Source organism: Ursus americanus, chromosome 6 (assembly GCF_024610735.1).
Source record: "Ursus americanus isolate L20-20 chromosome 6, mUrsAme1.1.p, whole genome shotgun sequence".
Lineage (NCBI taxonomy): Eukaryota > Metazoa > Chordata > Mammalia > Carnivora > Ursidae > Ursus > Ursus americanus.
The window spans coordinates 75,363,447-75,376,376 of record NC_142132.1 but is presented as its reverse complement, the minus strand read 5'-3'; the positions used below and the strand labels follow the sequence as shown (position 1 = coordinate 75,376,376).

General features: G+C 36.7%; 1 protein-coding gene across 1 annotated transcript in view; it reads right to left on the bottom strand.

Moving 5' to 3' along the window:
- PCDH15 (protocadherin related 15) overlaps positions 1-12,930 on the bottom strand; it is a 1,630,853-nt gene that overhangs the window by 16,647 nt on the left and 1,601,276 nt on the right. The window contains exons 32-34 of the mRNA XM_087863140.1: positions 10,686-10,904; positions 8,496-8,504; positions 7,485-7,637 (exon numbers count right to left, since the gene is read on the bottom strand). Coding sequence (XP_087719266.1) covers positions 7,485-7,637; positions 8,496-8,504; positions 10,686-10,904 — 381 coding nt within the window. The remainder of the gene's footprint in view (positions 1-7,484; positions 7,638-8,495; positions 8,505-10,685; positions 10,905-12,930) is intronic.

The following is a 12,930-nucleotide window of genomic DNA, read 5'->3' as shown; positions in this document are numbered from 1 at the left end:
AAATATTCAGACTCAACAAATATTATAAAGATGTAGAAAATGCTATAAATTCTGTAAGGCTGCAGATAACTACATAAAATTGTTATTTGGAGTTTTTATATTTCTTGGTAATTATTCAGAGAATACATTATCAAGGAATTTCTTTCACATATCCAAGAAGCCGATAGAAAATAGTTTTAAAAAACACACAGTCATATTGAAGGCTTACACAATCATGAATAATACCTTGTCAGAATCTCCCAAATAGCACACGTTCTCGTGCTTATGACCAGCTACCAATAAAAACTCCAACTGAAGTGTTTCAGTGAAAGAGAGAGAAGAATCACGTTCAAGAACCCCAAGAAGGAAATTACTCTTGATTTGGATGAAAAGAATCTGAATCAGTGGAGCTTATGAAAATAATTAGATTTATAGATTTTTTAAAAATCTGATACTATTAATTAGGGGTGACAGACCAAATTCTTGAAGAAATGTCACATGATGTGAGAGCTGAACAAAACCTTTGGAATGGTGTGTTATAGGGCCCTGAGCCTATGTGAATATACTTACAATGGAAACGATCAAGCAAGGATTTTGCCTGTATTTTAAAATTGTGCTCTGTTTTCCTGTGCAGACTTTTATCTTCTACAATATTAAAACTGCAGAATAAATCAAATAGTTACACTTGCATTCAAAGTGGGGAATTGCAGGGGCGCCTGGGTGGCACAGCGGTTAAGCGTCTGCCCTTGGCTCAGGGCGTGATCCTGGCGTTTTGGGATCGAGCCCCACATCAGGCTCCTATGCTATGGGCCTGCTTCTTCCTCTCCCACTCCCCCTGCTTGTGTTCCCTCTCTCGCTGGCTGTCTCTATCTCTGTCAAATAAATAAATAAATAAAATCTTTAAAAAAAAAGTGGGGAATTGCAAATAAAATTTATTCCATGTGTTATATGGGAAAACAGTGTAATTACTTGCTGGTCAAGTGTCACTAAGAAGATAGGAAGAAGATAGCACTAAGCTGAGCTGATGCCTTTAAGAACTTACCGAGTTGAGTTCTGAGAACTACAACACAAAATTTCTTTCTGAAGTATACATTTTTATCCTCTTTGCCTAATACAAAGAGTAAAGGCCTATATAAAACTGATGACAGTTCACTAGATAAATTCCTTTTTTATTTCTATTTAAAGTGTTTATATTTTATTTGTACAACTAAATTTAGATGATTTATCGAGAGTAATGAAAGGTAACTAAAAATGAAGCCAATATACTTTTCTAAAATTTTGATAGACATTTTATATTATTGATAAACTTAATATAATTTTCATCAATCAAACAGTAACTAAATTCATACTAAACCTTCGTAGACATTTATCAAACCTTATTTTGGTGAAACCGATTAGAATTTATTAAACTGGAAAAAAATACTTTCTTTGAAGGAGAATCCTCTGATAAAATTACAGGATGATATCAAAATGTTGACAAGCAAAACTGAAGGTCACTTTAAACACCTGTGGGAACAATGAAATGTCTTCCAAAAGCCAACAACTCAAGATTTTCATTATACAGAAGGGTAGAGAAAGCATAATGAGAAATGAACAGAGTAAGACCGTAATTGAAAAAGTAAAAGATTTTTCAAATGTATAAGCATACTAGTAAGATAAAAGCAAGCCAGAGTAAAGAATGTTCTTGTAAGAAAACAGATGACTACATCTTATAGCACCAGGGATTTATTTTGGAATACCATAATATCTGTCAAATCCTACATTTCTAGATACATAACATTTTTACTTTGGTAGTGTTTAACCTTACCAAATACATAGGCTGCAAGGAAGGAACAGAACCTATGATATCATTTTTTTTGGTTATTTTAACAGTTTTTTTTTTTCTGGAGCACTCAGTAAAACTATGATCAAAAAGTAAACGTAGGCATTCCTGCATTAACATGCTAACAAGCCACTGGTTCACGCTGGAGATCTAACTTGCCCACATATTCCCATTGAAAAACAGATTGAAGTTACTTACTTTTTAAATAAATGCAGACAAATAATGCTACTTCGTAGTTAAGAAAATTAAGGTAAATCTATAATATGAGTTAGAAATGATGAGGTTAATAATCTTTCAAAGTAAAAAAATGAGGAAAAAACAGCACTGCACTGAGTTTAGGGTAGAAGAATGGAATCTTCTTTAATGTTCAAATTTGCCTCCACTTGAAGATTTTGGTCAACAAGAGTTGTCCAGTTAAAATAGGAAAAGCAACATTACAGTGCAGTAGACTGACTGTGAGATGGGTTCTCAATGCCCTCGAAAATATTGTGCAAATTCCCCTGGTCATGTTCAGTCACTTCCGCAGTTTCTATCTCTGGAGGGCAACTAGTTTCAAGTCTTGAGTTGTGTTTTGGTGGAAAGTTTTTTTCGATTTGACTGTACATGTTAGCTACCGACTTTTCAAGGTCGGCTAAGTTTTTAATATGCTTGAGGATGCCCTTTGGTTCTCTCTGGGGATCTGCATGACACACTGTTGCAGATGCTGGTGGTTGTCTGACAGAAGACTCTATTTCCTCGGCAGGCATCACACTGACAGTGCGCTTCACAGTGGGTACACAGACACACTTAGTGGACGGAGTCCAGGTTGGAGGAGACAGAGGAGAAGGAAGAGGAGGGGAAGGGGGAGAAAGGGAAGGAAGTGAAGGCAGAAGAGGTGAAGGAGAAGAAGAGGGAGGAGAAGGGGGGGTGGAAAGTGGAAGAAGTGGAAGAGGAGGGGGAACACAGGAAAGAGCAAACGGAGTAAGGACAAGAGGTGCAGGAGGAGGAGGGGGAAGAGGAGGGGAGATATTTGGTGGTTTGGGAAGGATTTCAAAAATGTTCCTTCTGGTTTCAACTGTTAACATACACGTGGGTGTCTCTCTCCTAAAGACTGGGGAATTTAAAATGCAGGGCATTGAAGGAGAAAGTTCCAAGGAACAGTCAGCAGGAGAAAGGATGACATCAGGTTCTGACTGGAGTTCCACAGTTCTTGAAACAGTTGGCAAAGTGGAGTAGGAGGAGTGAGACGAAGGAGAGAAACATGAGGAGTCTGAAGACAGAGATTCCAAGGGCTCTGCTCCATGTGTGAGCTGTGATTCACCTTGCCTTGTTTCTCCTCTCTCGGGTCCATTCGAATCTCCAGCTGTAGGCAGGGGATTACAGCTACCTCTTTTGTTTGGAAAGGTTCCAGTGGTTTCCTCTCCACCTTCCTGCCTGTGGCTCCGCCATTGCTCCAGCTCTATGGTTTCTGGTCTCTTGGGAAGTTCCCACACTGGTCTCTGAGGGAAGCAGATTGGCTGATTCCACATCCTCTGAAACATTTCTCTTGGGCCCCTCAGGGACTTACTCCTGGCTTGTGTTTTGGGTAAAAATGAGTCTATAAAATCTGTTCTTAGTGAGAAGTCTGAATTTGTTGGTGTTGGATCTAGAGTTTCCTTATACAGAGTACTGTGGATACTTAGGGCGTCCTCATCAGACATCAGTGTGAATTTTCTTGCCGACTTGGGCTGGTTGTTCTTAAGGGAGCCATGTACATGAGCCTGCTTGTGAGCCTCAGTAGTGCTGGAAGAAAAGGGCATCACAGTGTGGGGACTTTTCCTGTCTTCCGAGACTGACTTATTTCCCCTGCTTTGTTGGAAATGGTAGAGAAGGAAAAGACTTGAAAGAAAAGAAGATAATGAAATGTAAGGAAACAGGTCGTGACACAGCTTTCATGAGAAAGATGTCTTTATGGTTCTCATTACGACTTCAAACTATAGAAGGCCAAATAACACTAATCTACTGAAGCCAGGCATTACTTTCATGTCCCTGTTCTCAAAAAGGCAGGACAAGAAAAGCTTGAGAGCTGTGAGTAGCATGAAACATTTTCATTTTTTTTTTTTAGAAAATGCATCAATCTGTAGACTGACTTTTTTTTCCCAGTTAGTTTGATACAGCGAAGTATCCATGACCACACATAACAGTTCTCTTATGTAGAAATCGTGATTCTCCAAATTGCAAACGAGCATTTTGGCTAATGGTTTCAGATCCTTTGCTTTGGTTGAGGATACTCAGAGCTGTCTGTTTAGGGAGAAGGATCCTTAGCTGTATCTGATTCGGTACCATTATCTCTCATCTCAGTCATTCCGTCCTGGAGCTAAAAGTACACTCCTATCTGAGATAAAGCTTGTAAGAGAATACAGAAAGGAATTCTCTATTCCCTAGATTAGAGAATTAAAGTCTCCAAGGACAGATGGGAGAATTTCTCTCAGAGTTCAAAATCACAATTGAGATATTGAAGTTATGCTAGAATCTGGACAGAGATTATTTCCTTCTATTTCAATTTTAAGCTGAATCCATTTGAAATGCTATAAACAGCACAAATAAGAAGAGGGCCTATTGGTATTTATTTTGAATACGATCTGCATCAAATTTGGGTCAAGCCTGACTTTAATGAAAAGACTTATGTTCAAATCACATAGTTTCGATATCCCTGGAAGATTTGCTCACACACTGACACTGCGTTACAGTGGCTGAGAGTGATGAATAAAGTCAGCTACGTGAAAGGTCGTAAGCAAGTATCTCTAATGAAAGCATTGGGACCTTCCCCCCAGCAAGGCTGGCTGGTTTTGAATAGTCTCTCCTCAGATTTTGCTCTCAAGCTCAAACAGAGTAACATTTACTTTATTATTGCTTAATATTTACTCACACAGCACGAATGAAATAAAAGAAAATACTATGAATAAAAATTAAGCGGCCACGTTGAAAAACGAGAATGACAGGTGAGGCAATAAAATGCTATCTAAGGCCAAAGTTGCTCCCGTGTCATTTCACAAAGATACAAACTACAAAGGGAGAATCCTCACAGGTGGACTTGGCATATCAGGCCCACCTGGATAATTCCGGAAGGACAGATAATTTGGATTAAACAGACGTCAAACCCTTCTCCTGATCTTGCAAAGTCATTTTTTTTAAATGGACTTGACACATTATTTGGCAATTTTTAAAAAATAGTTCTTTCCAAGAAAAATTAAACCAAGAACAAATCTGTCTATATAATGGGACCACATCACTTTTGATTGAGAGACATCTCGAAATACTTTTAACAAATTAAAAATGAGAACGTTGATAGGCTTCTAGGGAGGCACAGGCTTCCAAGATACCAAAAGGGAATGAGATATGGAAGATAGAACTTTCTTTCTAAAAGCAAATGACTCCATGGTAAAAGATGAAGATTACTATATTTAGAGTAAAACTTAATCTATTCTCTTGTATCTTTTCTTTCCTAATGCCTCATATGAGAAGGATATTATTTACTTACTTATGCCTATGTATCCACAGGTGGGAAAGAGAAAACATGCGACAGAAAAAAAAAAAGTTTGAACTGTAGTTAATTTGAGGTGATTATGAGAATACTAATAGGAACTTGATTTAAACATTTGATATGTATATCCAGAAAAGAAAATGCATGTTTTTCTATGTTCTTTGTATTTACTCATAAGAATGATACATAGTAATAGTTCAGATAAAATCGTATGGCATTTCTCTAGTAGTCTCATCACATAAAATAGCTAGCTATCTGCTTCTTGTACATAGGTAAAATTCACTTTCATTACGCAGGGTTGATTTCAATCCCAAAACTGATATTTTAAATAAGATTCAAAGAATTGTTTCTACGTCCTAACTGAAAAATTAGTCCACACTGATTTATAAAGAAGACAAACGTACTGTTTGGAAGAAAGTAAATATACAAGTACTATGATGACTATTACAGAGCAATTGTTGAATCTGTATAATGTTATTAATTAGATCGTTATGATTTTTTTCAAAATGACCTTTGATTTTTTTTTTCTTTTAATTTGATAATAATTCCCTCGGAGCTAGTCTCTTTTCTAGTAACATGTGGTTAGAATCCCTGTATAAAGTTTTTAAATAGATAGGTTAAACATTTGTTAAAGATGTGTAAATGTGCAGAACTCAAAATACTTCATTAGATATATATTATAATTGCAAAATTCTCTAAGTCTACCACAATTTTTCAAATAATAGTAGTCCCTTAAGTGTTGCTATTTGAAAATGGTCACCATCAAACGATACTGATTCCAGATGACATTATAGTAGATCTACTTTTGTTAAGTAAAAATGAATATATGTCACTCACTAATTTTAGATAAAACAAAACTTTACACATAAGTCTTTTTTAGTTTCTGAATATTTTTTGGAGAGAGGTGGTTTATATAAAGAGAATCAAATCGTATTGGCTCAATTCCTACATTCACCAGTAATTCAAAAAGAGACCATCATTTTCAATGCATTAAAAAATGTTAAAAACTATATTTAAAGTATGAATCCTGTATTATTATTTTCGAAAGAATGCCAAGCCCTTAACTGTCAAGCATTAAATTCAATTTTAGCATTAAGATATACAACATGAAAATCAGTTTTAACATTTTAAAAACTTTTTAACATCATCTCATATAATAGTATTGATATGGCAAATAATATTGATATGTGTTAAAACCAGTTTGCCCATTAAAAGGTAAATGTCATAACTTTTGAGGCTTGCTTTATTCCTACTAGTAAATGCTACAAATGTAACACAGTCAAATAATGTGTTTTAGTCCCTCCACTCCACCGAATTTCAGTTAATAAAAGATGTCTTGGATTTAATTCAGTCATATTCAAAATTTTATAATATCCTTGGTTGTTTTGCTTTTTCATGTCCAAAAAAAGTTACTCTTGAATTTTCAAAACATAGGCAAGTTAAATAAGTCCAAAAAGAATCAGATTATGAGGGCAGCATCATTATGGAAACATCTGTGAAGTCTTTTCACAATAATTAAAAAGTTTTTCAAATGTGGATGATTTAATATTGTTTAGAGGTTCCAAATATTGTGGGAGCAGTCTCTTTTGAGAAGAACATAATGAAAAGCATATTCTTTAAGTGGTTGGATATTTAATATTTAATTTATTTGGGTTTCAGATTTTCATTCAGATTTTAATTACTGTATCTTATGACACCCTAAGATAACATCTTTAAAAATGCTATGATTTTAGACCATAACATTGGTATTAAACTACTAAATAGGAGTTGGCTTTTGACACCAAATCAGGAATTACTATTTTATGATTATGCTTCATTTTTCCTTATTTCCTATGAGAAAAAAATTTTTTCCAGAACGTATTTTTAATTTTGGAGAAAAAAATTTTTCTGTGTCATTGTGAAGGTTTACAGATTAAACAGACAATTCAAGCTAGTCATCTGCCAATGTCTTCTCCAACTTCCTTTCTCTTACTGTTTTTAATGTTCTTTTTTTGCTTGCTTGTGTTTTGCTTATTATTTTTCAATTCAACTTTTCTTAGATTCTCATTTTAACAATTTTGTTTTTTTAAGAAAAATGTCATAATTCAAGTAAACTGCATTTCCGCATCAGGCTGAAATGAAATACCCCCCACCATCCATCACACCCACCTGTCTGTCAGGGCGGCTGCAAGGCCTACTTACATGGTGCTGTCTCCCAGCTCCTCGTACAGGTGCGCCCCCGGGGGAGGCGGGGGTGGTGGGGGCGCGGCCACAGGTGCAGGCGCAGGCGCTACGGGCTTGGCTGCTGGTAAGGCCGACTGGATTCGCGCCGTCTTGGTACATTCGGCTTGGCGGCTTGGGTAAGGCAAGGATGTTTTGGAACACTCATTTTAGAAATCATATACATATCAGTTGGCATATAAACCCACTAAAAACACCAGGAACATAGATATTTGAACTTATAAACTGATACAATAACAAAAGCATGCCCACAGGGTATCGTTCTCATGTACCCTCTTCCCCTTCAGGTCTTTAAAATATTTACCCCTGAATAACGGGTAGATTCAGTAGAAATATTTGCAGGTTAAGCGAAATAGTAATATTAAAGATAGGGGGCAAACTATGTATAAAAATGTGGTTAATAATTGGTGGTTACTGAAAGGTTCTCTTTCATAACGGGGGCAATGCTGAGGATGCATAATGTTGAAGATACGTAAGTTTTCTTTATCATTCGTCTTCCATCTGTTTCAAGAGAAGTTATTCTATTTAAAACGATTTGAAACATTTTTGACATTCGTCGCCAGAGGCTGTGTAGTTTAAGAAGGTTCTCTCTCCTGAAGAGGGGGCGGTGGCTGGCTCTGGTTGCCTTCGGATCCCTAGGACGCCTGTGACTCTTGCCTTGGAGTTTTGCTGCCCTTTCTGAAAGTCCTGGAACTGTTAGTTCTTTCTCAAAACCAAGATCTCAAAGTGTGGAAGCTATCAGAGCAAACTGCCTTTTTCCCATTTCCGCCCTCGTATCCCAAAGTGAAAAACCAGCTCGATTCTGTACATACAATAGCACCAGGGAATCTGAACTACAAGTATACACTTCCTGCAGATACAAGACAGACAGACAATACACGGTCCTGGACAGGCTGACTGCTTTATCAGGAGTATCTGGGGTTTTCTTCTCATAGTACAAAAACTCATATGCAAGATGTTAATTATACTTACACTTTAAACCTGTTTCGAAAAGCAAGGAGTGAGAAAAAAAGAGAGAAAGCGACATTAGAAGTACTGCATTCATAATATTTTAACATCTGATTTATTGTACATGATGAATAATTTACTGGTTAAACTCATAATGACACAGACTTAATGACACAGCAGGGAAAACGAAGTATTTCAATTCACAAAGCCAGAATGGGGGGAGCACCTTGTTATTACTGGCAACCTCACAGAAGCTGTGAAAATGTTCATTACAGGGAAACAAAGAAATGAACTAAATGGAGCAAGAAAAACTGGATGAAAACATGGAGACGTGAATTTGAACTCTGATGGAGAAATGGTATCGCAAAGATGATCTGATCTCTGTAATCGGCTTCTTGGCGTCCTGAATGTGTTACAGGGATGGAGTCAGGCAGCAAGCCCTGAGTACACCCGGGGCTTCCCTTTGAAGCAGAGGCTGGGATTCGAAGGGGCCCCTCCTGGGTCACGAATCCACGACACTTTTTTTCCATATTTCCCCCTTAGCTCTTCCATGTACAGTGAATTTCATGTTAATATGAAAGAAGAGCCATCCATCCAGTCTTATTTACAAGCAGAATAGAAAACCACAAAAGTTAGAGTTGTAAATATTAGAATTTTACTTTGAAACACGAGCAGGGCAAACCTCATTCTGATTGTTAGTCTACGAAAAGCAGTAACTAAAATGAATTCATGGAGTGTTGATCTGATTAATGGACTAAAAAAAAATAATTAAATCCACCTACAAAATGTTTAAATGCTAAGCATCTTAGTGATTTGTTAAATTGCAGACCACGGAGTATAATGTCTAGGATGCTTCAGTTTTGGTCACTGCATTGTGTGCCAAATATAAGAAGTTTCCCCGCTGATTTTATTGCTACAGGATTCCTTTGGGAAGCAGTGCAATGAACAACTGTAACACAGATTAGCTTTAATATGAAAATTAGTGCTGGCTTGATGGCTTAAAAATTTAAAACCATTTGTCCACTATTAAGTTGGTTCATAGCTTTAGACTTGGTGTATCAGTTGATTTGTTAAGGACACTTCAGACTCCAATATATCCACCTTAATGTATTTGCAACTTCACATTGCTTTTGTGATGAAAGATGTTCCTATGGCATCTTCATGCAGAGCCTACCTTTCAACTTTAAGTTGGGATTACCTTGCCTGATTTAATTCAAAAGAAAATTCTCATTGTTTGAGAACAAAGACAATTTAAGAATATGTAAGTACTATTTGAGTCCTCCCCATAGGTATTTTAAATGATGAAGGACAGTTCTACCATTATTTCTTCCTCTGTGTATGTCACTAATTGATACAACTTACGATCCCTGTCTGTTATTTATTTGCATTTTGTGGTACTCTTAAGGCCATTGCTCTTCTTAACCTATTCCACAACTGTTTTCACCAGGCATTATCAATATGGATATATTTTAAATGCCTAGACCTCTATCACAAAGGTTCCCAGCACCTAGCATCAAATAAAGCATAGTTTACTAGACGACTTCGAATACAGATGCCTGCGTTAGCCATAATTATTTTACTCCTTTGAAGGGCCTAAATAAGACAAATATAGGTATTTTCAATGGAAATATTTGCCCATAGGAACAAGGAAAATGGAAGACCTGCACAGCCAAAATATCCTGTCGTATGTTACAATATGGGTTCTTGCAGGGCTACCCAGGAAGGAGGAACCACCATGGAAAATGACATGCGGCATACTCTGATTTTTAAATAATTTTGCCAACACTGTGGTCATTTACACAGATCCAAATTTAACAACATGGATACAATGCTATCGTGACCATGTGGTTAGGTCGCAGACCTTCCTTGGGACCAGGGATATCTGCATATGTCATTCCTCTGCCTATGACATTTCCTAGGATCCCTGCTGCCTTCCTTCCCCAGACTCGGAACCTCGGAAAGAGTATGAACACAGCCACAGGAGCTAACCTGACAGTCCTATCGGAGGGGAACATACTAGGAGCATGGGAATATTGAGTATTCTGTGGGAAATGTTGGAAGTTTGTTTTGTTTTCCCTTAAAGGAAGGCCACTGGGTGCAAGAAGGATACAGCAATCCCCGAAATGTTTGCTCCACTCCTGTTTGGGGACTCCAAAGCCATGTCACCAGGGGTGGCTTTTCGATGATGCCATGTTTCGGTCGAGGAATACTTACTGTCTGTAGCTGACCAGAACCACCAAGATGGCAGGAATACAGCACAGGATAATGATGAAGGCGAGGGCCAGCAAGGCCCCTTCCGTGTAGCCCAGACTTTCTCCTCGCTTTTTAATGCTCGTCACTGCCTCCGGGGTCCGGATCTCCAAAATGCGTCCTCCTTCCCCGTAATGCGGCTGGAAGTCTTTATTGATATCAAGCAGTTTGCCATCCAAAAATCTTTATTGTTAGATAAATAGTAAAATCAATGATGTTAACAGAAAAAAAATTCTGTAACAGAATTTTGTACTTTTCATATTTTCTATAAAAGTATTTTTGTAAAATATTAAAAATATTTTAAAGAAAATAATTTTGTAATATCTTGTTACTATTTTTATTAAATATTAATATTTAAAAAATAAATTTGTGATATTTTAATTGAAACACAAGTTGAGTCTATCTCATGAATAAAAAAAATATAAAAAGAGCAATGAAGAAGAGCAATACGACCTATAGACATATCACAGATATTAATAACAACGACCCTAATATACTCACAGATTGGGAAAAATAATTACCACCATCACTGAACTTAGTATCACTCTGGTGAAATTACTTACATTATTAAGTTATTCAGGTGAATAAATATTCTAAATTACATATAGCAAAGTTTAAAATTATATCCTGCATTTTGTCTGCTTGGGTCCTCAGAAAAATCCTGTAGAACTGAACATTATAATGCTAATTGACTGCAGGCCAGAAAGCTACACAGTTAGGGCCCCAAGTCCGAGACACCAACCCAAGCCCTCAGGCTCCGAAATCTACATTTGTTTTATATGTCCACACTCTCAAATCCCAACCAAAATAACATTGTATGGGGAAGAGGCGAACAAATTAAAAGGTGTTTCCTGCCTAGATAGGGAAGACTATATGAATGATGCAGACAGCAAACCAGTCAGGACGACAGGAATTAGCCAATTTAAGACAATGGTTCTTGCAAATTCTTCCTCTAAATAATGCAGTTTCTACTATGGGCATCACATTAGGGTACGGGGGATAATTGAGGAATAATTATTACATAATTTTACTAGATTGAATGATTTTGTTACATATGAAATGTTATGTTGTAATTAGCAGGTAATAGTTTTTTTCAAAATTCCTTGGGAACATTGGCACAATCCCTTATAAATCCTACAGTACTGATGTAACAGATGTGTCCTTAATATCACAAAGCCACATCATGTCTTAGGGATTTTTAATTTTGAATTTTTAAAGATGTTCATCTATAAAAATCAAATATCTTACTATAGAAAACTGGAAAGCACAAACTGTCCAAAAAGCATAAGTACTCATAGGCCCCCAAAGCAGAAGCTGCTCACATTTGGATATATCCCAATCGAATCTCTCTTAATATTTTTATTCTCATAATTAAACAGCATGTATGAAGTGAAAACGATTATTTTAGAAACATATTGCATAATATAAACCACTACACTTATGTTGAAAATACAGAAAACACAATGAAATGGGGGAAGAATTTATTTTTATTTATTTATTTTTAAAGATTTTATTTATTTGACAGAGAGAGAGACAGCCAGCAAGAGAGGGAACACAAGCAGGGGGAGTGGGAGAGGAAGAAGCAGGCTCCCAGTGGAGCAGGGAGCCTGATGAGGGGCTCGATCGCAGGACCCTGGGATCAGGCCCTGAGCCGAAGCCAGATGCTTAACGACTAAGCCACCCAGGCGCCCCATGGGGAAAAAAATTTTAAATGGCCCAAATTTCACCATCCCATGATAACAAAGAGCACCATGCTTATGCATCTTACAATCTACTTTATCCCTTTTGACACTTCTTTTTTAATTTTCTGAGTGATCCTGCTGACGTTATATCTACTGTACGGTGTTCATAGCTTCCTTATGGAAAAAACAGATGACTCATATCGGATACGAATTCCACTGGGTAGTTTATTAGACTTGCCATTTAAGAAACCCAATGGCTTAGATAACTCAATTTTAGTTTGAAAGGTGTACATGTTTTTACTCAAGTTTTCATATGATAATGTAAGGCAGTTAGGATTTTTGTTGAGTATTTTTTTTTTTTACAAATTTGCTTTTGTAGATACAAAATATACTTTTATAGCAATTTTCCTAGGTCGTTTTTAGACGCGTTAAAAAATATATAATAACATTTAACTATGGTTCCAAGTGCTAGAACAGAATGGTACCACATTTTGTTTGAATTTTTTATCAGATAAGTTAAGAAGTTC